Raw genomic sequence first — 26,605 nt, 5'->3', positions numbered from 1 at the left:
GCGCGGTTATTTTAATGAATTTGTCTTTTCAGACTTCTCTTTGCACCGTATTCTCAATCTGCTGTGTACACACTTAAAATATCTCAGCGCTGGGGACCCTTTCGTTTGTTAACAGTGACCTTTGGGGAAATAGCTTATTGATTCCTGGGGTAACATGATTAAAATGGGTTCTAAGTGGACACTTCATCTGAACTTGTCCACAAGACTACTGCGAGGGTAGATAAGATGTGGAATGCGGGAGCCATTCTCTCTTTCCATCCTGGTGGTCCACTCTTTCATTTTTACTTTCCTTCACTTGTTTTTCATGGTTTTCTATTTTGAAAAGGACTGTAGAAGTAATCCACAGCCAGAAACATGAGGTTGAAATAGAAATACCAAGCACACGCTCACAAACAATTTCCAGTTACCCCATTGCTGTCTCTCAACCAGTGATGAATGTGCACCAGACGCTAGCATGCACACAGCTTTTAGTAGGTGTGCTAATCACGAGGAGTTATCCCATGATGACTGCCATGATCGCTGAGCGCACCATCTGTGCGGCTCCGCCGGGCTCTCCACCGGGCCTGGTGTCTCACTGAGAGAGCTGGATGCATCTCGGGCCCACCTGGCCCACTCCCTCCTGTCCTCCTGTCTGTCTTTCCAAGACTGCAGTCAGTCAGTCAAGGCTCATCCCTGCCGTATGGCTGTAGAGACTCACCTACTGCTGAACTCACAGTCACACACAGTACAGTATACCTTACAACCTGCTGGAACCACTTAACATGTTCAGAGCAGCTTAAGCTGTGACAATATATTTTAAGTGTACGGAAATTTCAGAAAGATGTGGGATTTATAATAGGCACATGTGTTATACAATCTGGACCATTTTGAAAAGGTATCCTTCCTTGGTTGCTCCCTGATTTATCTGGTGTTAGCTTAGCGGTCTGATCGGACGCTCTCTTTGGAGTGTTGCGCTGGATAAATCACCTATAAACCTGGACCTGGAAACAATTGTAGAGGCCATTAAAGTGTCAGGGATAATGGTGAATTGCATATAAACATGGGCAATTAAATAGGTGGAATGTCATCTGGTTTTCATTAGCAGTTGGAGGTCACGTACAGTACCCATCAGATATCCGGCAATTAACGGATTTCTCTAGGTTCTAACAGAGGTGGGTGTTGTTTGTGATGGGATACTCAAACCATGAACACAAACATCCACAAACATCCTCAAAACAACAGGATTGTGTACTACAGCTAGTTTTCCATACGCATCAGCTGTGGAGAGCATTTATCAAAGCCATCTGCATGGTAAACTGTAGTAATGTCACTGTAACAAAATACACCGGAAAAAATACACAGTTCCGTTTTTTTTTGTTAGCCACTTTCAGAAGCAAGCATACCGGTAATGAAAAATATGCCACGGCTCTGCAGATGTCAGCTTCTAGTGTTAACATCAGGTTTTCTGACACATTGACTAGAAGACGAGTTTGAGGGTGAAAACAACAAAATCAGGCTATCTGCCCATAGTTCAATTAAACAACCTCATACTGTGTACAGTCTGCATATCTGCCAAGCCTCTGAACTAAATTAGCTTTTGTGCCGCCTCATCAGTGATCCCTCTTGTCCCAGTTGGGATGCCCTTCATTGACCCCAGCGTACTTGACTTTTAATCTAAGGCTTTGAAGCGATGCTTAATGCCTGAGCATAGATCTCCTTGACGGGACAGACGGCGCTACTCAAGACCCACCTGAGCATAAAGAGCCGACTGTCTAATGTCTAGGAGTATAGGGGTTAAACAAGGGCTAGACACAGCTGGTGAACACACCAGACTGCTCTCCTCTCGCTTGGTCTCTTCTCTGCTCTCAGGGCAGAGTGAGAACAACATGGACACTGTGATGTGTGCGGCTGATGTTGTCGATGCAGGCTGTGCTCCTCCCTGTGTCCTCCTCTCTTGCTTCATTCCAAGTCGCCTGAGGGAACTCTGGTCTGGACCGAGTTTCTAATTCCATTACAATGACATGATAGGATAGATAGACCTCTATCTCACACTGGCCAGATTGATAGTATTTGTTGATCGCTGCCTGAAGGAGATAAGAGATGTGTTGTAAATAAAATGGAATTGTGAACGTCTTCTCTCACAGAAAGATCATTGGAGGATATCTCCATTTTATTTTCCGATTTCTCCTTTGTTGTGTGCGTGTCTACTATGAATTAGCTGTATCACATAGAGACCCTCAAGCAAATATCCCAACAATGTCACATTATGAAATATGTTGGATGACACGAACCGGCCAGCCACTATCTCAGTTTATTACAGCTTCCATTTTATGTATCTCCAGCTCCAGCTTTAGTCGATCTTCATGTACTCTGAGAGTCTCCCACAGCCTGCTCCATGGCATTTTAACAAATGGCTTTAAGTGTGAATAAATGTTTGGTTTTGCGCCCCTACAAGTCATGTCCCATTCATGTAATCTGTGGGGACAGAGGTGTGAATGGGTTGGAGCAGTCGAGAGCAGAGGAAGAAGAGGGGAATAGGCAGTCCCCGGGGCAGTACCCAGGACAATGTCAGGTTTGTCTGGCCTGAGTGAGTGAACACTAAGCTTTTCGGAACTGGCAGCTTGCCCCGGGACCTTCCCTCCCATCGTCCTCGCTTCCAGAGCTGTCTAGCTCCAAGCAGTAAGCGTTTGTGCAAAGTTCATAAGGCTTCCCTCTGTTTGTGTGGCCATAATGGCGGCTTCATCCTGCTGCTGCTCAAAGAGAGGGCTGAGTGCCTTGGAGGGCCTGGCTGGCACTGGGTCTCTCTGGCTCTGCAGAGGAGAGGCGTGTCAGTGTTCTCAGTGTCTGGAGCTGGCAATCTGCTGCTCACATTATCAAGAGGCCAATGTCCTCCGACTGTCCAGTACTTCAGCTCTAAATCCCTGTTTATATCTGGTGCTAACATGCATCCTTTGTCCTGATCCTGTCCACATTCTGATTGTGCCCACATTTTCAGACAGGTGTAGAGGATTAAAAGACACATTGTGCTCTAATTGTGATCAGATCTTGCTGACCACCTTCGAAGGTGGTCAAGCAAGCATTGCGTCTGGATATCTTACAAGTGTAGATGGATCTGGACAGTGAAACCATCATTATGCTGCCTTCTAAAATCATTGACAAGTGGCACCATTGATTTATGGCATCAATATGTAAATATTATTTTGAAATAATAGCTGTCAAATAATTTGCATACAGGGAGGGACCAGGAAATGTGGCCACAATGCAGGCACAGTAGACGGATAAGACACACATTTTAATACACTGTGTAGACATATTTCTGAAATGTGGGCACAATCATAATGTGGACAAGATCAGGACAAAGGTCGCATGTTAGAGCCAAGTATAAACAAGGCTTAAATGGTGACTTTTTAAGGTCGCATCCATCATCTTTGTTTCTTCTGGAAATCATGAAAATCATTCATTTTATTTAACTAGGCAAGTCAGTTAAGAACAAATTCTTATTTTCATTAACGGTCTAGGAACAGTGGGTTAACTGCCTTGTTCAGGGGCAGTACGACAGATTTATTGATTTCAACAATGTTGTTAGAGAATAAAGTTACAAGTGCACATTAAAACCAGTACTATAAATTACTTAAGTAAAATACCTTAAAGTACTACTTAAGTATTTTTGGGAGGTATCTGTACTTTACTTTACTACACTGAACAAAAATGTAAATGCAACATGCAACAATTTAAAAGATTTTACTGAGTTACAGTTCATTTAAAATTAAAATAAATTCATTATGCCCTAATGTATGGATTGCAAATGACTGGTAATACAGATATGCATCTGTTGGTCACAGATACCTTAAAAAAAGGTAGGGGTGTGGATCAGAAAACCAGTCAGTATCTGGTGTGGCCACCATTTGCCTCATGCAGCACGACACATCTCTTTCGCATAGAGTTGACCAGGCTGTTGATTGTGGCCTGTGGAATGTTGTCCCACTCCTCTTGGCCCATGCGAAGTTGCTGGATATTGGATCATGCTGTCATACACATCGATCCAGAGCATTTCAAATATGCTCAATGTGTCCCATGTCTGGTGAGTATGCAGGCCATGGAAGAACTGGGAAAATGTCCCAATTCAAGGAATTGTGTATAGATCCTTGTGACATGGGGCCGTGCATTATCATGCTGAAACATGAGGTGATGGCGGTGGATGAATGGCACGGCAATGGGTCTCAGGATCTCGTCACGGTATCTCTGTGCATTAAAATTGCCATTGATAAAATGCAGTTGTGTTCATTGTCCGTAGCATATGCCTGCCCATACCATAACCCCACCGCCACCATGGGGCACTCTGTTCACAACGTTGACATCAGCAAACCGCTCGCCCACACGACGCCATACATGCTGTCTGCAATCTACACGCTGTCTGCCCAGTACAGTTAAAACCGAGATTCATCCGTGAAGAGCACACTTCACCAGCGTGCCAGTGGCCACTGACGGTGAGTATTTGCCCACTGAAGTCGGTCACGACGCCAAACTGCAGTCATGTCAAGACCCTGGTGAGGACGACGAGCACGCAGATGAGCTTCCATGAGACGGTTTCTGACAGTTTGTACAGAAATTCTTTGGTTGTGCAAACCCACAGTTTCATCAGCTGTCCAGCTGGCTTGTCTCAGCCGCATGTGGAGGCCGGTTGCACAACCGGGTGGCCGGTTCGACGTACTGCCAAATTCTCTAAAACTACGTTGGAGGTGGCTTATGGTAGAGAAATGAACATTCAATTATCTGGCAACAACTCTGGTGGACATTCTTGCAGTCAGCATTCCAATTGCACACTCCCTCAAAACCTGACACATCTGTGGCATTGTGTTGTATGACAAAACTGCTAATTTTAGAGTGGCCTTTTATTGTCCCCAGCACAAGGTGCACCTGTGTAATGATCATGCTTTTTAATCAGCTTCTTGATATGCCACACCTGTCAGGTGGAAGGATTGTCTTGGCAAAGGAGAAATGTTCAATAACATGATTGTAAACAAATTTGTGCAAAACATTTTAGAGAAATATGTTTTTTGTGGGAAAGGAACGTTTTGGGTATCATATGTTTCAGCTCATGAAACATGGGACCAACAGTGCATTTTTGTTCAGTAAATGTATATTTTTGACAACATTTACTTTTTCTTCACTACATTCTTAAAGAAAATAATGTACTCTTTACTCCATACATTTTCCCTGACTCCCAAAATAACTTGTTACATTTTTTATGCTTAGCAGGACAGGAAAATGGTCCAGTTCACACACTTTTCAAGAAAACATCTGCTCATCTCTACTGCCTCTGATCTGGTGGACTCACTAAACACAAACTCTTTGTTTGTAAATTATATCTGCGTGTTGTGGTGTGCCCTGGCACTATTTAAAAAAAATATATATATATACTTAAGTACATATTTGCAATTACATTTACTTTTGATACTTAAGTATATTTAAAACCAAATACTTTTTGACTTTACTCAAGTAGTATTTTACTGGGTGTCTCACTTTTACTTGAGTCAATTTCTATTAAGGTATCTTTACTTTTACTCAAGTATGAAAATTTGGTATTTTTTCAAAAGTGATTAGATTTAAAAAAAATTGTAATGCAAAGTGAAAAGAATGACATTTCCATAAAACATTTCATATTACAGTGTTAATGTAATTAGTTAAAATCACAAAGGTTGAAATGAATATTACCTCAGAATGGAATGCACTTATATGAATTAATCATAATTGAATTTCTAGTGAAAATAATATCGCCTCCATATACAGTACCATCAGAAAGTATTCAGACCCTTGGCTTTTTCCACATTTTGTTACGTTACAGACATATTCTAAAATTGAATAAATCTTTTTTTTCTCATCAATCTACACACAATACCCCATAATGACAAAGTGAAAACAGGTTTTTAGAATTTTTTACAAATGAAAAAACAAGAAGAATACATTTACGTAAGTATTCAGACACTTCGCTATGAGACTCGAAATTGAGCTCAGGTGCATCCTGTTTCCATTGATCATCCTTGAGATGTTTCTACAACTTGATTGGAGTCCACCTGTGGTAAATTCAAATGATTGGACATGATTTGGAAAGGCACACACCTGTCGATATAAGGTTCCACAGTTGACAGTGCTTGTCAGAGCAAAAACCATGCCATGAGGTTGAAGGAATTGTCCGTAGAGCTCCGAGACAGGATTGTGTCAAGGAACAGTTCTGGGGATGGGTACCAAACAATTTCTACAGCACTGAAGGTCTCCAAGAACACAGTGGCCTCCATCATTCTTAAATGGAAGAAGTTTGGAACCACCAAGACTCTTCCTAGAGCTGGCCAAACTGAGAAATCGGGGGAGAAGGGCCTTGGTCAGTGAGGTGACCAAGAACCTGATGGCCCCTCTGACAGAGCTCCAGAGTTCTTCTGTGGAGATGGGAGAACCTTCCAGAAGGACAACCATCTCTGCAGCACTCCACCAATCAGGCCTTTATGGTAGAGTGACCCGACGGAAGACACTCCTCTGACAAAGGCACATGACAGCCCGCTTGGAGTTTTCTAGAAGGTACCTAAAGGACTCTCAGACCATGAGAAACAAGACTTTCTGGTCTGATGAAAACAAGATGGAACTCTCTGGCCTGAATACCAAGCGTCACATCTGGAGGAAACCTGGCATCATCCCTACGGTGAAGCATGGTGGTGGCAGCATACTGTGGGAATGTTTTCCAGTGGCAGGGACTCAGAGACTAGTCAGAATCAAGGGAAAGATGAACGGAGCAAAGTACAGAGAGATCCTTGATGAAAACCTGCTCTAGAGCACTCAGGACCTCAGACTGGGGCGAAGGGTCACCTTCCAACAGGACAACGACCCTAAGCACGCAGCCAAGACAATGCAGGAGTGGCTTCAGGACAAATCTCTGAATGTCCTTGAGTGGCCGAGCCAGAGCCCGGACTTGAACCCAATCTAACATCCTACCTGACAGAGTTTCATACCCAAGAAGACTCGAGGCTGTAATTGCTGCCAAAGGTTCTTCAACAAAGTACTAAGGGTCTGAATACTTGTAATATTGAACTTTTTTATTTTTAATAAATTAGCAAACATTTCTTAAAACCTGTTTTTTCTTTGTTGTTATGGGGTATTGTGTGTAGATTGATGAGGACATTTTTTTTTAAATAATCTATTTTAGAATAAGGCTGTAACATAACAAAATGCGGAAAAAGTAAACGGGTCTGAATACTTTCCGAATGCACTGTATTTGATCGCTTAATGTATTTATAGTGCATTGATCCCATATCAAAGCGTACATGTATCTAATGTCTCCATTCAAAGAAGGTATACAATCTAATTTCCACCATTTCCCAACTGTCAGCACATATGAAGCACGAGTGATAATAACCTTGCATGGGCCTGCACAAATAGCGCTCCGCTTAAAAAGGCCCGTTTTTTTTGCAGTTTTCAGCTAATTCAAGCATGACCCTCTGCCCCTCCCCCTTTTAATATTCTCCCTTTCTCCTTGTTAAAGCCCAAGTCTCAGACCTGGGTCCACACCATACATCATCCAGACTGTGCCGCTCCCTTCCCCCCGTGTCATGGGAGACAGGCTGTGCTGTTGTTGGGCTATGGAGGGCTCTTATCGGCAGTCTCAGCACTCTCTCTCTCTGCTCTGCTCTCTACTTCTTCCCCATTGGTCACACAGGCCCCCATCTGTGGAGTCTTGGAATGATGTCTGTGCTCACCAATCTGTCAATCAAGGTCTCTAAACCAGTCGCTCAAAAAAATCCCAGTTTTCATTCCACAGGTTCATTGGTTCTTCTGGTCAAACAAACAAAACATAATCTTCAAACAGATTATTTATTATGCTTCCTTTGACTGTGTGGGTAAGAGCAGACCTGGGCACAGATGTACTGTAGGGATACTGTAGCCTCGTCTTCTGTAATGCTGAGAGACAATCGCCACCAGCATTATAAGAAATAAGGAGATTGTCCCTGCCTACAAAGAGGATTGGTCCCTGAGATCTGTAACACTCAAAGGCTGATCTCTACCCTGCTGCTCCCACCTGTGCTCTTGCATGCATTCTGTAAGACATGTGTGCTTAACTCTTTTTAAAACAACACTTTAACCAAAGCTTCAGGTGAAGTAAATATTTTTCTGTTCAGAACACTGAGGGGGGGGGGGGGGATGGAAGATGCTTTCCTCCCCTTCTCTTCCTCCGTCTTTTGTACACAGTCAGTGAATGGCCTTTAGAGAATGATTGTCAGTGGCTTAATGAGCTTCTTTGCCAAGCTAGAGGCTTTGGTAACATATGCGTCCACAGCGCCTCTCTCACTCCGTCCCCAGCTTGTGTGACAGGATCCGGTGCGGGTGGGACGCCTCTAGAGCAGTCCCCGGGATTTTCACAGATCATTTACTGTTCTGTGCTCTGTTTTTCCCCTTTGGATTGGATTGCCTGTAGAGGGAACGGTTGTTCTAATGTATCTCGCGAGGGACCAGCGCAGAGAATGAAGTTAAGTCTTGTAAGTGATGTGTTGTCTTGGGATGTTTCTGTAGCTGCCTGTTAAATGTTTTGGTTTTTGCATGTGTGGTGAGGTGCACTGGGACGATCTCTCCCTCAAAGAGAGGAGAGGCGCAACATTGTCGATGTTCATGTCTTGAATGTGTTGAACTGAGCTGTCTCAATAGTTTCTTGTGGGTATCTCTTGTTGTCATGCAATGACTATGGTAATATTGAGGTTATTCTGTTTTGAAAGAAACAAGAAATATCTGGGCAAAAGAATACAGTATCTAAATTTGGCATCATTTTGATTCTCTGGATATATACAATTTTAGGACATCCTGATAGGATTGTGAACTGTGTACGTCAGTACATGAGGCTGGGTGATAACATTATACCAAGTTTGAACGAACTTGTCTAGCCAGGAGTATCATACTGCCCTTAATATATCTCCATATAGTGGGGGAATCCGTAACATTATCTAAGTCTTTTAATCTTTCATCTCTGACACTGAACCCCCACCCCCACACACACACACACACACACACCCACACACCACACACACACACACACACACCACACACACACACCACAACACCACAAATTGATCGAGACGTTCATGACTCATTTCCGACTGCTGTGTCAAACAGTTCGCCAGTCCAGATGTCCTGCTGTAGAGCGCAGGAAATACAAAATAGATTGCATACAGCATTTTACTGGTAGATTGGAGGCAGGAATTTCAATGTGTAGAAAAAGGACCTAGGGGATAGGAAAAAGGGTAGCAACCAGCCTGTGGCAATTCAATATTCTATTCTGTATCTGCGTTGGGGGAATCAGACTTTCCTGGTGTTGGACGGAAGTAAATTGCTTTGGGGTTTGATGGAAGAGGGGATTTGGGATATAAGTCCCATCCATCATGTCCGGCTGTGGCACAGTTTCATCCACAGTTTCATCCTGGGAAATAGCCATCATCAGTCAGATGGAGTGAATGAACGGGACGAGGACCTCGCTGCGTTAGTTCACACAAAATAATGTCCCTGTCCCAGCAGTCCAGGCTGTAAATCCATAACGCTCCTCTCCTGGCGACTCCGTGAGGATCACAGACTAATGTGATGATCGTCCTGGGCATGGGGCGCCCATCTGTGACTCGGGACTTCAAAGAGACTAGAGCTGAGAGGAAAAAAGTTGAAGCGCTTGGCTTCTCACCATTCTGCAGACAGTTAGACACAGGAGCAATTTACAGTACCTTTTGTGTCACTTGTACTTGAAACGTGACACACTGAGATATTCTGTCTGGCATTACTCTGCTGCCTCAACGCTGTGACAGCTTCACCATGATTTCTCTCAACCCTTGAACTCTCAGATTTACACTTCATTTATAAACCAGTTATAGTAAGCCATTGTGTGACACGGCCCGTTGCTCACTTCCCAGTCACATTTGCTTCCAATTACAGTGATGTGTTTTTCAACAAAGAAATTATACACACGCGGCTAGCCCATATATGTAGTTAAAATCTCACCATATCTTTAAATGAAGAATAATGGTGAAATGATTGGGAGAGATTGCAGCAATATTTGCACTGAAACAGTTTTTGTCCCTGCTGTGCCTTAATATGCTCAGCAGGCCTCCATATTTCACTGAGGCAAACAGAGCTTTCAGCAGCGAACAGAGCGGAGTTTCACAATGGAACAACTCATTAGAGAAGGAGAAAAACCTCCACCTCTCTTTTACTCATGAAAGACACTGTAATCGCTCTGCAAAGACTAAATAGACAGGTGAGGAAATGCAGAGACAAAAAAGGAACCTTGAAGTGATATAAAACAAAGCTGATGTTTTGGCTATCCTTTTCCTTAATATGTATGATCAAATAGCTGATATTTTGCCAATGGAAGATGCTACAGACACAACGTGTACAGTACACCAGTATTTTACTCCCAAGATTTTCATTGCTGGTTAAAAAGCGATGTCTGTGCCCTGGAGGTCATAGGTCGTATGGTGTCACCCGGGGATGTGTCCCACTCCGTCCCTGGCCACGACAGTTTATATGAAGTCAGTAAGGTCATTTGTCATTTCTCCACTTGGGACAGAGGTCAGCGACCCTGCAGTACATCTCAGAAACCACTCCATATCCACATTGGTCGAAAGCCCTATAGCCTCATTCCCTCACCCTCTATGCTTCATGAGTGGACAGACTCCTGCAATATTAATGGTGTGGTAATTGAACTGTTCACTTTCTTGCATGCATGGTAAAGCAGAGTGAAATTGAGCCAAATCTCAATTAGGCAAGGTTATTATTTAATATTGGTCTGACTTCCTAATCTCATTAAGGACCTTGTTTATGTTTTCCTCCTGCTGCTGAAGTTTTATTAATGAATTAACTCCTCTGACCCACAAGCATGGAGAGGAATCTGAATCTTGTCTCTGCCTCTGTTCGCCAGAGGTCAGAATGGAACCCATTGCAAATGAACAGGAAATATGATTACATTACAGTAAGTAAGTTAATGCATCCAAATAAAAGTGCTTTTTCCGAAATTCCAGTGGGTCTACTTCCACTGTAGCAGTTAATTATTATGATGTTTTTGTAGAGTTTTAACAAGATGTGGGTGTGTCTAGGGCAATTCTTCACACATAACATAATTGTTCAATGTACCCCTAGATCATCAGTAAATAACTGTATCCTTATGTTTTTTGTCTAGAACCAGTCTCAAGTCATTTGTAAACTAAATAAGAAATTGACTTTGCGAAAACAGAAAGGAAAGAAAATGAAAAATAAATAATTACCGGCAACAGAAATGCAGGCTAATTGCTGTTTAATGTTAATCAATTCTCCCAATGTTGTAATTGTACTTCGGTGATTAACTGGGATTCAGTGCTGAGGCATTACCAGGAGTGTGTGTGGAGTGTGGTGGTACTGTCTTCCTGCATCGAAGCTCTTTAGTGAGGAGAATATTTTAATCCAGTTTGACAAGACGAGGATCTGCTTAATCCCATTATAGGCTTGCAGCACATCAAATTACAGTAGGCCTGTAGACACAGACACTCTCCTGCCTGTCTGCCTGTCGTATTGCAGAGCCTGTAAACACTCTCCTGTCTGTCGTACAGCAGAGTTTTGCATGTGAAGGAGGCAGACCGCAGACAACAGAACGGCAAGAGGTTAAACAGCATAGCATATTTGAATGGCAGCAGTTAAGGACACCTCACGGTCCTTCAACAGAGCTTCACTATTTCCCTTCAGCCAAAATGTTTTGTCTATGTCTTGATAATAATATCTATAATAATCTATCTTGATAATGCCTCATCTAGAAAATCATTGTTATAAAGCCACTGAGGAAGTAGTGAATTATACAGTATATCAACAGACCCTTGACTTTGGTGTATAAGTCAAGGTTAGTATTCCATGCCAGCCCAGATGGAGGAACTAGGAGACTGAAGGGATAGAAAGCATGCCAACCAGAACACTGTGCCAGTAACATCTCCTTATGAAGAGAGACATGGGTGTCTTTGGTTCAGCCTGGAGCCTGAATTATAAGGATGGGGCTTCTCAATCAAATGAACCAGCAGGTAGAGCGAGCATGGAGCAGACGCGACATCCCTCTCTGCCTGCCTCTTACATTTCCTCTGTTATCAGTCTTGTGCCTGGTGCTCGTTTTGAATGAGAAATGGTTTTTGCACGTCTTGGCAGGTAGCCCACTGTAAATGATGGAGAGCGGTGTGAGAGCAGCACTCTACAGTATCAGTCAATCCGAGTTGAGTTTAAGCCACGGCTCTAGATTGCACAGGGCCCGTGTCCCCTGTCCCACTCCCTCCACCCTAGACCAGCTTCTGTTTCCTCTGAGCCTTGGTTAAGAGAGGTCAGAGTTCATTTTGGTCTTCCCACTGTGAGTAGCTTTTAACCACCCGCCAGCTTCGTCATTCTCAGACTCCTATCTATTTCTGCCGGAGGAGAGGATTAAGAACAGCCGGCGGTCTTAGAGCAAGCTTGCCTCGGGCCCACTCAACGGATTCATCTAGCCTGTAGCTTATACTGTATACTGGGTTAGAGCAAGACATCTCAGTCTCCCACCAGTTTAGCCTGTATGTTTTATGGACCTCCCTCAACCAGATGGACAAGTTGGATCGGGCTAAATGCTCAACGAGGGGGAGAACAAAATCAGATGGCAAGTGATCAAGCACAGTTTTAACGGAACGTAATCCATCTAAGTTGTGTTAGGTTGATAAAGGCCCTGAGAGGAACACATTGTCTTGGAGGGATTGTAAAAAGCTCCCCCTTAAACTCACCAAACCTACGGAGAAAGCGCTGGCCAATTAGCACAGCACAGCATCCTACTTTCTGATTCTAATCTGTAATTTGCAGCATAAATCAGTGTGTGGGAAAAGAGTAAAATGAGAGCAACAAATCAAGCCTGAGGCATTTTTCCAGTCCCGACTCATGGATCATAACAAAGCCATGTCAATCTGAGGTTGGAGGAAAAGTCAATGGCCTAGTATTGTGATTAAGAGAGGTGGCTGTATTGAACACTGTTGTCTGTGGCTCTGCCGGTGACTTCAGTGACTTCACTGGGTCAGAATAACCAGGATGGAGTCAGAGGCCCCAGACAGAGTTAATACCATTAGCATGAGGCATGGGGAGAGAGGTCAGGGTTCGTGTCCATCTGAAAACAGAGCCTCACAAAGAAATTAATGAAATCGACTCTTTCACTCCTTGGTCAATTATTCAATTTCTTCTCATGAACTGCCATTTGACCTCTGTGTTTCCAATTGAATTTGGTAATTGAGGGAGAAGATGAAAAAAAGAAGAGCAGTCTTTTCAGTCAGTATGATTGAAAAGACACCAGTAAAAAGCCAGCTGTTTGTGAAAACTGCCAGGCCTGTTGGAGCGTGGCTGTCTCTTAGGTCTGGTTCTCTCCGTCCTGCTCAAAGAAAAGAGCTTGACACACACAGATTTCCTCTCCCAATACAAAATCATTTTTTTGGGCGTTAACTGGAAGCTCCATCATCAACACGAGAAGAGACACCAGTTCCAACCAGTTGTAATTACCGGATTTGTATGCTTGTGATGAGAAGTCTTCAGCTAGTGTCATTGTGGGGACTCCCCGAAGACCCATGAGCATTATAGTTTGGCAATTTTCGTAGTAGTGGGATATTATTGCTTATTTTTCCATGTGGTCTGGTCTGGTCTATGCTACCTTGCATTGAACTAATTGGAGTCCTGACTAGAATGACCCAATGAGCTGGGTCACTGCCAACATGAGGGAGGCTAATGAACGGACACCCCAGAGATTCTACTACAGAACAGAGGCTGGTGGGCAACAATGCCGCCCGAGGTGGACATTCCTGCAGAGAGCTCTTCCCCCACAATCCTTTGCTCTAGTCATACTGTTAGGTGGAGGATGACCTGTGCCCTCTGACCATGTGACCAACTGCTTATCAGATAACATGTTACGCAGTGTGTAGAGTGGTAAATGTGGGTAGAAAAATACTAGTGCCGTTCTTTGGAAGAGGACTATTGCTATGTCTGAGGACCATGTGTGCAGCGTTCCTAGATCGACAGGGTTGTGTCGTTCTATCTTTTTGAATATTCAGGGACGAGCCCGGAGACACAGAACAGCAACAGCAGAACGCTGCAGCAGGGTTATAATCTTAATCATGGAAATCTTTCGCTCCATTGTGGAATGAATTCCTAATTTTCACTTTGAAATGTGGAAACATCTGCCGTGTATTAATATAACCACAGGCAGCCACATATATTTATATATTTCAACTCTTGTTCTACTGCGCATGAAATTGTCCTGCCTGTTGTACTGCCAAGCCAACACACTCCAACAGACAATAAACAAGAAAACAATTTATGTCTCAAGGGAACAGGGTGATATAGAGCTTTAATATGCAGATTTTTGTTTAAGCCCAGAATGTGGTCCCTGCTGATGCGAGTGACTGCTGTGCCGGAAACGTGTGTTGTGCCTGGCTAAGCATCTCTCTCAATCACCGGGGGTTCTCTCCCTACGTTGTGTTGCATTGTGTGGGATTGCCTGACTGTCTGCCGTGCCTGACGCGTGGGTGGATCTGGATTCGTGGGAGGCCTCTCTTATTCTTTCTCTCTCTGTTGTCTGTGTTGTTCTTGAAGGTCCTTCGTCTTCGTCAGGATATAGTTATGAACTGAGAGTGGGAAGAGTGCAGCTTGTGTCACTTCCTCCATGATGAACTCCGAGATTGTTGTCTGCTGTGGAGCGATGAGGATGAGGTCATCGATGTGGAGCCCAGGATTGGCTCTCCTGATGGGCGTGGTCGTCAGTGTCTGTGCCTTTCACCTCACCACTGCCATAGACATCCCACTGGAGGGTAAGTGCTCACTCTTCCCATAAAGTGCTTGGTGCAGAATATCATAAACCTTTGTAAAGTACAGTATATTGATTTTGTTTTCCAATGTCTGTAATGGTCAATGCAATCCACAGGTATTCTTTGAAATATAGCATATTCTGTAAATCTATATCATGCCAAAATCAGTTCAATTATATTCATGGGTCAAACACATCCTTAACTGGGATTTGGTTTCTAGTTTCAGCTTGTTTAAATCAGGTTTCTTCATTCTCTTGTATTGGGGGCTGTGTATCTTACAGTTTCCTTGGAAACAAGTATCAAGTTTTCTCTTCTAAATTATTCAGAAACATCTCTTAAGGGCCCGCTTACAAAGAGCAGTTCAAACAGGTTTTGAAAATGCAACGCACACTTGCTGTTGATGCAGGGTAATTCATTTCACGCAATCTCCTTAAATGCAATTCACAATCCTCTGTTTTGTTGTACCTACGGTACTAATGTTTATAAAGGCCTATAACCAATCAAAAAAACAGTATTATGCTTAAACTTCTGCCTGTGTTTTTGTTGTCTTCCTGCCGCCATGGATATTTTAGTTTTAGGTCATGTAAACAGTAAGTTTGCTCTGATGTGACCTGTCCCATCCAGCATTAGTGACCGCCTGTCTGTCCTCACTTAATCTCTTGGCTCAGTGTTCAGCACCACAGCAGCTGTACCATGTGGTCATCTTGTGTGTGATCTGCATCTCATGTGCCATCCTCCGTTTATTTACAAAATCAACATCTTCAAATTGTATTGTCTTGGACGACTGTCATCCATTTAGTGGCATGTAGTTTTAACCTGCACCATTGGCCATACTGGCCTGACCTCATGCCGCTAGTTTTACTGTTGTTGACCCCTGTAGTTTTGTAATGTACTTCTAAGTCATATCACTTAAACAAGAACGCATTGACAAAGCAGGGCAAGTTCAAACAGTGCTGTATGTCACTGTGAAATAGAACTGTAAGAGAAGGAACCCACTGGGCACAGACGTAATTTGAAATGGCCCAGTGGGAAATACCATCATAATCGAAATGAACCATCCCATAACACCTTATAGAGTGTGAGAGATTATATTATCAGAAACCTACAGGGGGTCTATGGGACTCTTCATAAAGTGTTGTCCTTGTTGCCTGTTTTCCAGTTGAGCAGCTGCCCACCATCACAGAGGCCTCCCCCAGCTCTCTGATCGCCTTCCCCTTCGATGAGAGCTTCCCCATGACGTGTGAAGCCAAAGGGAACCCTAAGCCAGAGTGAGTTCTGAGTGTCCTACTCTACCATTCCATACCCAGGAGATGGGAGAGGGACAGCCCAGGAGAGCTCGTTAGCAGCCCGACAGACAGTCTATCACCGGCCATCGATTTGGCGTGTCACATTTGGCTAGTCGATTTGGCGAGTTTGAGGGTTTGATTTTCAAGTATTGGACAGACTGTGAGCACCAACCTTGGACACTAAACACACTGTACATTTGGCTGAAACACATGAGACATTTTCAAGATTTACGTGGAATTTTATTAGTGACTGATTGAACTGTTGATTTTGTAGATACCGGTGGACAAAAAATGGGGAAGAGTTTGACCCTTACCAGGACCCGAGGCTGATCAAGGAGGACAACTCGGGGACGTTTGTCATCCCCAACACTGGGAATCTCACAGAGTACCAGGGAACATACCGCTGTTACGCTGACAACGAACTAGGGACGGCCATAACGGAGGAGATTGAGTTTGTTGTGCCCCGTGAGTAGCATACTGTACATCCATACATCTCTGATCTCTGTGGCGCTCCATTACAGCTCTTTGAAAGTGATTCAGGGCCTGGAATTCAATTCAACGACTGTGTCGCTCCATCGTGAGCTGTTCGTTGTATTGGCCATGGCAGAAAGTCATTGAAGCTCCAGAGCATTCCACCCCCAGTTGCCTCTCATCTATACCTATATAGACTGTGTGGCAGAAGGGAGACTGATCTATCCTCCATCATTTCCCTTGGTACATTTTTCATTTTGTTCCAAAGCATAGTACATAAATCTTCTAAGAAATCCAGACCGAGGGGAACTATGACAAAATTTGGCCGTGCTTCAACCTTTCAGTGCGACTGACACGCAGCACAACAGTACTAATGACGTTTATTTCTTCCCGCAAGTCAAAATCTGAAGAATGTGCTGTAAAATCCAATTCACTGGAACAAACACCTCCATACACGACCAGCACAAAACACTAGTATCGTAGGACTGCCACCTGCTGGAGAGAAAGGCAACTACATCAAATGACAGACAAATCATTGACATACACTGTGTACAAAACATTAAGAACACCTTCCTAATATTGAGTTGCACCCCCCTTTTGCCCTCAGAACAGTCTCAATTCGTTGGGGCATAGACTTGACAAGGTGTCGAAAGTGTTCCACAGGGATGCTGGCCCATGTTGACTCCAATGCTTCCCACAGAGTGTCAAGTTGGCTGCATGTCTTTTGGGTGTTGGACCCTTGTTGATACACACAGGAAATTGTTGAGTGTGAAAACACAGAAGCGTTGCCGTTTTTGACACAAACCTGTGCACCTGGCACCTACACATACACAATCCATGTCTCAGTTGCCTCAAGGCTTCAAAATCCTTCTTTAACCTGTCTCCTCCCCTTCATCTACACTGATTGAAGTGAATTCAACAAGTGACATCAATAAGGGATCATAGCTTTCACCTGGATTCACCTGGTCAGTCTATGTCATGGAAAGAGCAAGTGTTCCTAATGTTTTGTACACTCGGTGTCTATTATGGGTTTTTTTTATCAGACGTTCCTAAGTTTCCCAAGGAGAAGATTGATCCCATCAAGGTGGAGGAGGGTCAGCCTGTCATTTTGGAGTGTAACCCTCCTAAAGGAATCCCTCCTTTACAGATCTACTGGATGACCATCGGTGAGTCACTAACGGCTTGCCAGACCTAACACAGTGTCTGAGTCATGTCCCATGCTTTGTGTTGACACCTGCCGTTTTTATTGAAGCACGAATGATCAAACGAAAGCGACCAACGTGTGTATGGAACGTCCACCTCTTTTCCTCTCTTCAGACCTTCAGCACATAGAGCAGGATGAGAGGGTGTCCATGGGTCTGAACGGCGACCTGTTCTTCTCTAACGCTCTGGAGAAGGACAGCCGCAGAGACTACTGCTGCTTCGCTGCCTTCCCCAGGATACGCACCATCGTGCAGAAGAATGCCATGTCTGTCGTAGTCAAGAGCAGTAGGTGTCAATCTAAGAAGGCATGTTTGTGATTAGGTGTGTTTATTAACTCTGCTACAGCATAGAGCTTGACCAAATGGCTTTGTTTTGATCACCATAATGACTTCAACCTCTGACCCAATGCATACGTCGCTATGATCGTGTACATGATTAAGAACATTCCCAATGTCCAGCAGCCTCTCCAAAGTTGTATTTTCCCTGCTCTTGACAGCACTGATGTTTTCATGAATCTACACCACCCCCATTGTCTGTCATGATTGTTTTCGTTTTTTTATGAATGCTTTGCACATTTTCATATGTTACCCACCTTAATTTCAGAAAATTCAAACAGTGACTCAAGTAGCAGTCCTGGTCGTGGTAAGTTACATGCCATACCATATCATTGTCTAGAACACTCCATGTGTGATTTGTTTTTCATATCAGAGTGTGATATGTGGATCCAAACATTGCATTGTAGGTTAGCAGTCCAAGAGTTAGACCCATGCATTGCATTGTTTGAAAAACGAAGCTTAAAAACAATGTTTCTATTCCATTCTCAAAAGCCAATTCAATTCTGGAGAGAAAACCACGTTTTCTGATGCCCTCTGGTGTCAAGTCGGAGACACAGCTGGTGAAAGGTGATGAGCTACTACTGGAGTGCATTGCAGAGGGCTTGTAAGTAAACCTTTGTCTCTTCTTTTTTTCTTTTTTACAAATTACTGCATGATATCTTCTAGACACTTCATTGTATTCGAAGCAACTACATCAAAACGTCAATCATTTTACTCCCCCTTTCAGTCCAACACCCAAGATTGAATGGGTAAGGATGGGCCACAGGCTGCCCGACAGAGCGACGATAGAGAACCATGGGAAACTCCTGAGCATTGACCGGGTCAATGAGGACGACAGTGGGAAATACATGTGTAAGGCTAGGAACATCCTCGGAGAGGCCAACCACTCCTTTGATGTATCAGTGGAAGGTAAGTGGGAAAATGTACAAAGGTTGAAATAATAGGATCTTAGTGTGATTATGTGTATCTGAAAAACAGCTGTTTTGCTTAAACTACATTTATAGGTTTTACTGTAGGAAAACTCGATAAAGTCTGATATGATAAGTACTTCATAATAGTAACACATTTTCATGAGAAAGTGTGCCATCTACTGTACATTGAGTGAACTGCTGTTCAAGAGGGATTCAAAAAAGTCACCATTTGAGAATTGGCTCCAGGTGATAGAAAACACAAACATCATAACTCTTGCATGATTTCCATGTTTTTTAAATGCAAATTCTCGGAGAGAGTTGTAAACTGTGCTCTGGTTCGCTCACTGCTTCCTGGTGTTACGTCTGTCTTTGATGTTGCGCTTTCCAGAGCCTCCTAAGTGGGTATCTGAGCCTGAGAGCCAGCTTAGTACGATTGGCTCAGACGTGCATATCAAGTGCTCTGCCACTGGCACTCCTGAGCCCACCATCCAATGGAGGGTGAATGGAAAACCTCTTAAGGGTATGTTCTCAGTCTACCTCAACAAGACATGAATGTCCTATTTCTAGTACTGCAAATTGGTGCACAGTTAATGGATTTCATTGTTGATTGCAGAGGTCCCAGCATCTAACAGAAAAGTGTTGGATGACGCCATTGTCTTGCACAACGCCAAATCGATTGACAGTGCCGTCTATCAATGTGAGGCCTCCAACAGACATGGAACACTACTGGCCAATGCCAATATCATGATCATGAGTAAGTTTATGTGGCTTCGTTGGTTTTACTCTCTACCTCTGAAAGTAGCCTCTACTTTCCTCTGAGGCTTGAAGTCTTAATGGTCACAAATAAATAGTTCCTACATCTCAGCCTTCATCATTGTTTTACCGGTTGTGCTCATCCATTTAGTTACCCACTAAGTATGGAATTGTATGATGATGAAAGTGTACTAAAGAATTCAACCAGTTGCTTGACATTGTCATGAGGCAGTGGAAGACTGTCTGTGAGTGGCGGTGTGTCTGGTTTGAAAGCCGGCTCTGGCGCCAGCGCCCCTCGGGCCATGGTGAAGGATGTGTTGTCTGAGCGCCACAGTCCTCCATACAGACTACCCACCCACGTCCCATGTCCCTCTTGATCAGCCCGCATGCTCCCAGGCATTTATTTCTATGCTAGCACGTTTCTCTACTCCATTCAGAATGCAATGCCACAACACTAAAATGTGCTCCTTCTATAAGAGCAGATTTTAAAAAAAGTGCTCTCTTTGGCTTCTCAGAAATGTCTGGAGTTTGTCACTGGTGACAAACTAGGAAGTTATTAAGCAGACTGTTTCTGGATTCCAAGTCACAGCTTTTTATTTTGGTTAACAATGGAATGAGACAGACAGGATGTTTTGGTTAGAAATGATGAGACATTTCATTTCTTATTCATTGTTTTTTCATTTTCAAATTGTATGACAATCATCGTGTCAGTCCAGCCATTCTTTCAAAAGAAATGGTAATTAACAAAAAATGGAAGACAATAACATTTCCACGTCACTTGGTCTCCTTAGTTTGAATCTTAGCTATCAGTGTATCTTTGTAACCAATACTGCAGTACAGTCGGAGGGCCATTCCTCAATCCCTCCATATCTGTATGGAAGTTAGAAAATAAATCTCTCTCTCTCGTTCATGTCCCAAACCCCGATTCATTAACTGGGATGTCTCTCCCCACAGATCTGCCTCCTATGATCCTGACAGAGGAAGGTCTGGAGTATTCAGCTGTGGAGGGAAAGAGTGTAGTCATGCACTGCAAGGTGTTCAGCTCTCCGCCCGCTATTGTAACCTGGTGAGTAGGCTCTCCCTAACCATAGCCTGGTCCCAGACCAGAATGTGCTTCAGCCAACTCCTACTCTTCTTGTCATGTCATCAATCATTGGCTCAAGCCCATACAAATGCTGGACTAGGCTTCTCCACCTCCAACCAGTCCTCTCAGAGACCAGTAGAGAGCAGTAGATATCAATGTGTCATTAGTAGATAACAATGTGTCAAAGTGTCATTAGGTAGTTATAAAAATAGCTGTGTACAGGATCCGTTTCTCTGTTGGTGCACCACTGTTTGCTGTGGAAATGTGCAGAAAGAAAAAACATCTTATGCCTACACAAATACTTTAAGGGCCGTTATTGCAGTATCTTCTTAAGTGCTCAGCAAGGTTCCTCTGTAATTGAATGAAATCGCAAGTGGAGACTTTAATTGATTGCTTTAAATGTTGTACAGGAACAAGGATGACTCAACAGGGTCTGTGGAGGGACCAAGGTTTACAGTTCACCAAAATGGATCATTGGAGATCCATAATGTGGAGAAAGAGGATATGGGCCAGTACACATGTTACACCAAGAATACTGAAGGGAAGTCTGCTATAACTGCCTTACTGGATGTTAAAGGTATGAAACTAAATACAAGACGGCATGTGTTTAACACACAACTAGGGCCATGTGTTTAACACACAGCTAGGGCCATGTGTTTAACACACAGCTAGGGCCATGTGTTTAACACACAGCTAGGGACATGTGTTTAACACACAGCTAGGGCCATGTGTTTAACACACAGCTAGGGCCATGTGTTTAACACACAACTAGGGCCGTGTGTTTAACACACAGATAGGGCCATGTGTTTAACACACAGCTAGGGCCATGTGTTTAACACACAGCTAGGGCCATGTGTTTAACACACAACTAGGGCCATGTGTTTAACACACAGCTAGGGCCATGTGTTTAACACACAACTAGGGCCATGTGTTTAACACACAGATAGGGCCATGTGTTTAACACACAGCTAGGGCCATGTGTTTAACACACAGATAGGGCCATGTGTTTAACACACAGCTAGGGCCATGTGTTTAACACACAACTAGGGCCATGTGTTTAACACACAGCTAGGGCCATGTGTTTAACACACAGCTAGGGCCATGTGTTTAACACACAACTAGGGCCATGTGTTTAACACACAGCTAGGGCCACAGCTAGGGCCATGAGTTTAACACACAGCTAGGGCCATGTGTTTTTCTAAATACAGTATGTGACCTGACAAGGAACAACTGCGTTACTGCCTCATGTAGTGTTTCCTGCTAAAGTCACATGGTTAAAAAAAAAGAGGGGTCCTAAACACAACCCTTTACATGTAACTTTACATGTAACTGTACAGTTGTGTGTTTCATCTATCCAAGATCCCACAAAGATATTCCAGGCCCCAGAGGACTTGCAGGTTCTAATAGGAACCACAGCCCAGCTCTCCTGCCTGGCGGTGTACGACAACTCCTTCAGTGGCGACTTTGAGATCGTGTGGGAAAAAGACGATATGGAGATAGCGCTAAACCACACTGAGAATTCTGGGTAAGACGACGCCTTTCTTATGGTGTCACAGATCCAAGCCTAGCCCGGGAAAGTTCACTTGTTTTTTTTTAGATTGCACAGATCAATAGGTTGTCTCTCTTTTTTTTCTGCCGATAGATATTTCTTAGAGGATGGCATACTGCAGATCGTCAACGTCAGCCACAGAGACCAGGGCATGTACAAGTGTGTGGCCAGAACTCCAGTGGACCAGGACACTGCCTCTGCACTACTCATAGTGCTGGGTGAGCAAATATGTCAAATACTGTACATCAAAACCTGGTCTGACCCCAATGGGTCTATGACCCCCAGCACAACAGAAATGCATAGCATGTCACAATATGGATCCGTATGCCGAAGCCAAGCATTCCATGGTGTGGTACACAGAGCAGAACATGATTAACCTGTGTGTCTTCAGACTTCGCCTCTGCATTTACAGAACAATGCCTTTACATCATTTGCATCGCAGTTTTACATTTTGCTTTCTTTCCCATTGGTCAGTCTCTGACTGTTTCATGGTGCTTTTCCAGAGGATAAATCAAATCAAAACAAATTGTATTGGTCACATACACATGGTTAGCCGATGTTATTGCGAGTGTAGCGAAATGCTTGTGCTTCTTGTTTCCGACACTGCAGCAATATCTAACAAGTAATCTAACAATTCCGCAACTACCTAATACACACAAATCTAAGTAAAGGGATGGTATAAGAATATGTACATATAAATATATGGATGAGCAATGGCCGTGCTGCATAGGCAAGATGCAATAGGTGGTATAGCAGTATGTACATATGGGATGAGTAATGCAAGATATGTAAACATCATTATTAAAGTGACTAGGGATCCATTTGTTAGGGTGTCCAATGATTTCAAGTCTGTATGTAGGCAGCAGCCTCTCTGTGCTAGTGATGGCTGTTTAACAGTCTGATGGATACAATGTCTTTGTGTGTTATCAAAGTAATGTCGTTGTGGTGGTGGTGTTTTCCAGATGTCCCTGATGCACCAGAGAACTTGGTGCTGTCTGAACACAAGGGCAGAAGCGTGAAGCTCAAATGGATCCCTGGGGATGACCACAACAGCTCAACCACTGGTAATAGTCTGGCTCTACAAACAAAGTTCAGCTGCTTTGCATGATTTAGGGAACACCAGGCCTGTAGTATATACAATGATAATAACATGGCACATATTTACTAAGAAAATGGAATTAGTACTTTATTATTGTGTAAGTCTCCTGTCAACATTCCAACACAAATGTGTCGTATTTTTTGGGGGGGAGCAAGTTTCCTGCTTAGTGCAGGGTCTGAAGAGTTTGCTACGCAGGTGGCTGTTAGATAAGCAGCCCCTTTGGCAAAGGGCTTGGGCAGATTGGGGTCTGGTCTGTGTGTCTCACCCTGTGAACAGACTTCATTATTGAGTATGAGGAGAGCCAGTGGGAGCCAGGGAACTGGAACGAGCTTCAGAGAGTTCCAGGAAATCACGGTTCGGCAGTCCTCAAACTTTATGGACATGTTGACTATCGCTTCCGAGTGTCTGGAGTCAACGCGGTGGGTAGGGGGAGTCCCAGTGAGCCCACAGAAAGATACAAGACCCCTCCTGCAGGTAGGAAGTCCAGTTATGTTTTATCCACTGACCTGCCTCCACCGCTCGTTGAACTTTAAAACACTCAAACATCTGAGATAATTGATTTCACTCTTAGGTCTCTCGTGCACATTTCACAGGAGATTTATTTAACTAACAATTTCAATTCTGCCGAAATCCATATTTCTTCTCTGCCACCAGCCCCTGATAAGAACCCTGAAAATATAAAAATCGAAGGTCATTTGGCACATGAAATGGATATCAACTGGGAGGTAAGAAACAGAATGTGGTTCCTTTAATATTCCTTCCCTGCGTACGTACGCACCCCTCCGAGTGTTGAATATTTCACAGCAGTTACATTTTGGGGAAATCAAAGAATCTGTCTTTATTCATAGAGAAAATAAGCTTTAGTGCTATCCCTCAGAAATAAATCAAATATCCCTGCTTTTGATGTGTCGTATTGTGATGTATAACTTTAGAAAACCTATTTTTGATGGGTCATAGTGAATGGGATAGCTATCAAAGCAGTTCTTTGTGAACCTTTTATTAGAACGTGAAAAGGAATGGAGCAGAGAGGAGTACAGTAATACAGTAATAAATTCTGCTTTATTGTAAAAAGATTAATCTTACCCCCACAAATCATCTTCCTGTCCTAGCAGAGTAATGCAACCTGAACTTCTGAATGTATGAGCTCCCTCATTGTTAATGATTTGCTTTTGTGGATAATAGTGTCTTATTCTATTTCCCATCGTGGTCAGGCCATTGTGAGGAAAGCAAAAGATCGCTCTATAATCTCTACAGTCTGTGAAGTCCTAGACTGCTCTTTATATCAGAGGGGTGCCTCAGAGCTCCCTGGAGCCAGCACCCAGCCAATTGTCTTATTGTTTTACTGATTTTATATGATCCAATATTAGGATCCATGAATATGGGCTTGACATGATTACCCCAAAATAGCCAGGGATGTAGAAGGAAATATAAAGAGCTCCTTGCTTGATTGTTCAAGTTCCTATTAAATGGTAATAATCTGTGTGTTACTGCTATTCTTACATTCCTCGCCCTTGCAGCCATTGTCCCCCATTGAACACAATGGGCCAGGCCTTGAATATAAGGTGAGCTATAAACGGCAGGATGTGGAGGAGGACTGGCACGAGCATGTTGTGAAAAGACACTCGTTTGTGGTGAAGGGCACTCCCACGTTTGTGCCATATGAGGTCAGGATCCAGGCGAGGAACTACCAGGGATGGGGACCTGAACCCAAAGTGATGACTGGCTACTCTGGAGAGGACTGTGAGTGACTACTGTTGTTTTAAAAAAATAAAATCTCACAGCCTTGTAAATACAAAGAATGTATGTGAATGACACAATAATAATATCATTCAGATGTATAAGGCCAGTACCGTACGTACCATTCAGCTTTGTGTGTGGTTGGCTCCAGTCCTTAAAAGCTGGACTCTTTCTTCTTTACAAGTGCTATAGATTTGTGAGCAGAATCCTAACCCACCAGCCAGAGTAGTTGATGAAATCCAATGTTTGCTTTGTGATATAGGCTAGTAGCTTGGTTGAGCATCACTTTATAGGGCCTATGTACCCTTTCACTCATGCCAAAGTGAAAACTCTCTTTTAGAACCATTTCATTCCATGCACTTACTAATTTCTATCTTTATCTTTAGCGTTCTTTTGGATTTGCCCTCAGGATATAACCGCAGGTCGCGTGTACCATCTCAACCTTGTTAACAATGTGTTGTCCTCCTTTAGAAGCGTTGTACTCCTTTGTTGTCATACTGCCTGGTATCATCGCTTAGGCAATAGCAGTGAGCCTAACACTAGTTCCACCCTTGGTATATCACGTTATTTAGATTGCAGTCACTGATCTATAGATTATTATTTGATAGAGGTAAAGCTTTGAAGCACCTAAATACTCAACCCTGCCAATGCTACACATATGATCTGGTGGATCATTCACTGTAAAGCTGAGCTCATCCTTCACATGTTGGGCTGATCTTTACAGTACTCAGTGTGACATACGGGCTGAATGGACTGTGACGTGAGTGTGTTTGGCCCTGCAGTCCCCTCCGCAGCCCCTGATGATGTAGAGGTGGAGGTGATGAACAACTCGCTGGTCAAGGTCAGCTGGACACGTGTTCACAAGGACAAGCTGCACGGACATCTGGGAGGCTACAGGGTAATTCCTCAAAACAGCCCAGTAGTTTTAAGACACGGTTTAAAAGGAGAGACCCTGACCTCGCTGGATCTTCTGGCCCCTTCACACAACTCTGTCTCCCTACTGCTGGCAGCTCACTGTTCCCTTACACTAGCGAAAAAATACCATGACCAAGACCGTGGCATTTTTCTATTTATGAGCTGTTGTCTTTTTCTCACATAATTATGATCTGTTAGACCTATAACACTGTCTCCCCTCTGTCATGGCGGTGTCAGATAAACTGGTGGCGGCTGCGTAGTCTGCTGGACTCAAAAAAGACTCACGGGAACAAACACACACTGACATTCCCGGGGGACAGGAACCATGCCATGGTACCAGGGCTCACACCCTTCTCTGAGTACAGCCTCATCGTCATGACCTTCAACGGGCGAGGCAACGGGCCAGGCAGCCACGCCGTCAACTTCAAAACTCCCGAGGGAGGTAA

At 43.6% G+C, this 26,605-nt stretch overlaps 1 protein-coding gene across 8 annotated transcripts in view; it reads left to right on the top strand.

Annotated features, from left to right (window-relative positions):
• The window catches only part of chl1b (cell adhesion molecule L1-like b), a 75,673-nt gene that overhangs the window by 32,462 nt on the left and 16,606 nt on the right, over positions 1-26,605 (top strand). For 3 of the 8 annotated variants that reach the window (XM_014166367.3, XM_014166368.3, XM_014166369.3), the window contains exons 2-22: positions 14,605-14,819; positions 15,389-15,406; positions 15,976-16,084; positions 16,377-16,567; positions 17,617-17,739; positions 17,891-18,061; positions 18,380-18,418; positions 18,604-18,715; positions 18,839-19,020; positions 19,411-19,542; positions 19,636-19,776; positions 20,730-20,841; positions 21,270-21,436; positions 22,219-22,384; positions 22,502-22,626; positions 23,371-23,472; positions 23,784-23,981; positions 24,162-24,232; positions 25,025-25,247; positions 26,027-26,142; positions 26,397-26,601. In XM_014166367.3, coding sequence (XP_014021842.1) covers positions 14,675-14,819; positions 15,389-15,406; positions 15,976-16,084; positions 16,377-16,567; positions 17,617-17,739; positions 17,891-18,061; positions 18,380-18,418; positions 18,604-18,715; positions 18,839-19,020; positions 19,411-19,542; positions 19,636-19,776; positions 20,730-20,841; positions 21,270-21,436; positions 22,219-22,384; positions 22,502-22,626; positions 23,371-23,472; positions 23,784-23,981; positions 24,162-24,232; positions 25,025-25,247; positions 26,027-26,142; positions 26,397-26,601 — 2,848 coding nt within the window. In that variant the 5' untranslated portion in view covers positions 14,605-14,674. Of the gene's footprint in view, positions 1-8,271; positions 8,502-14,604; positions 14,820-15,388; positions 15,407-15,975; positions 16,085-16,376; positions 16,568-17,616; positions 17,740-17,890; positions 18,062-18,379; positions 18,419-18,603; positions 18,716-18,838; positions 19,021-19,410; positions 19,543-19,635; positions 19,777-20,729; positions 20,842-21,269; positions 21,437-22,218; positions 22,385-22,501; positions 22,627-23,370; positions 23,473-23,783; positions 23,982-24,161; positions 24,233-25,024; positions 25,248-26,026; positions 26,143-26,396; positions 26,602-26,605 lie in introns of those variants that run through there. The other 5 variants (XM_082967391.1, XM_082967393.1, XM_082967394.1 and 2 more) reach the window with 5 other exon arrangements.

Source organism: Salmo salar, chromosome 22, assembly GCF_965601325.2.
Source record: "Salmo salar chromosome 22, fSalSal1, whole genome shotgun sequence".
In the NCBI taxonomy this organism is placed as follows: domain Eukaryota; kingdom Metazoa; phylum Chordata; class Actinopteri; order Salmoniformes; family Salmonidae; genus Salmo; species Salmo salar.
The sequence above is the reverse complement of the archived record's forward strand: the minus strand, read 5'-3'. Positions and strand labels throughout refer to the sequence as shown.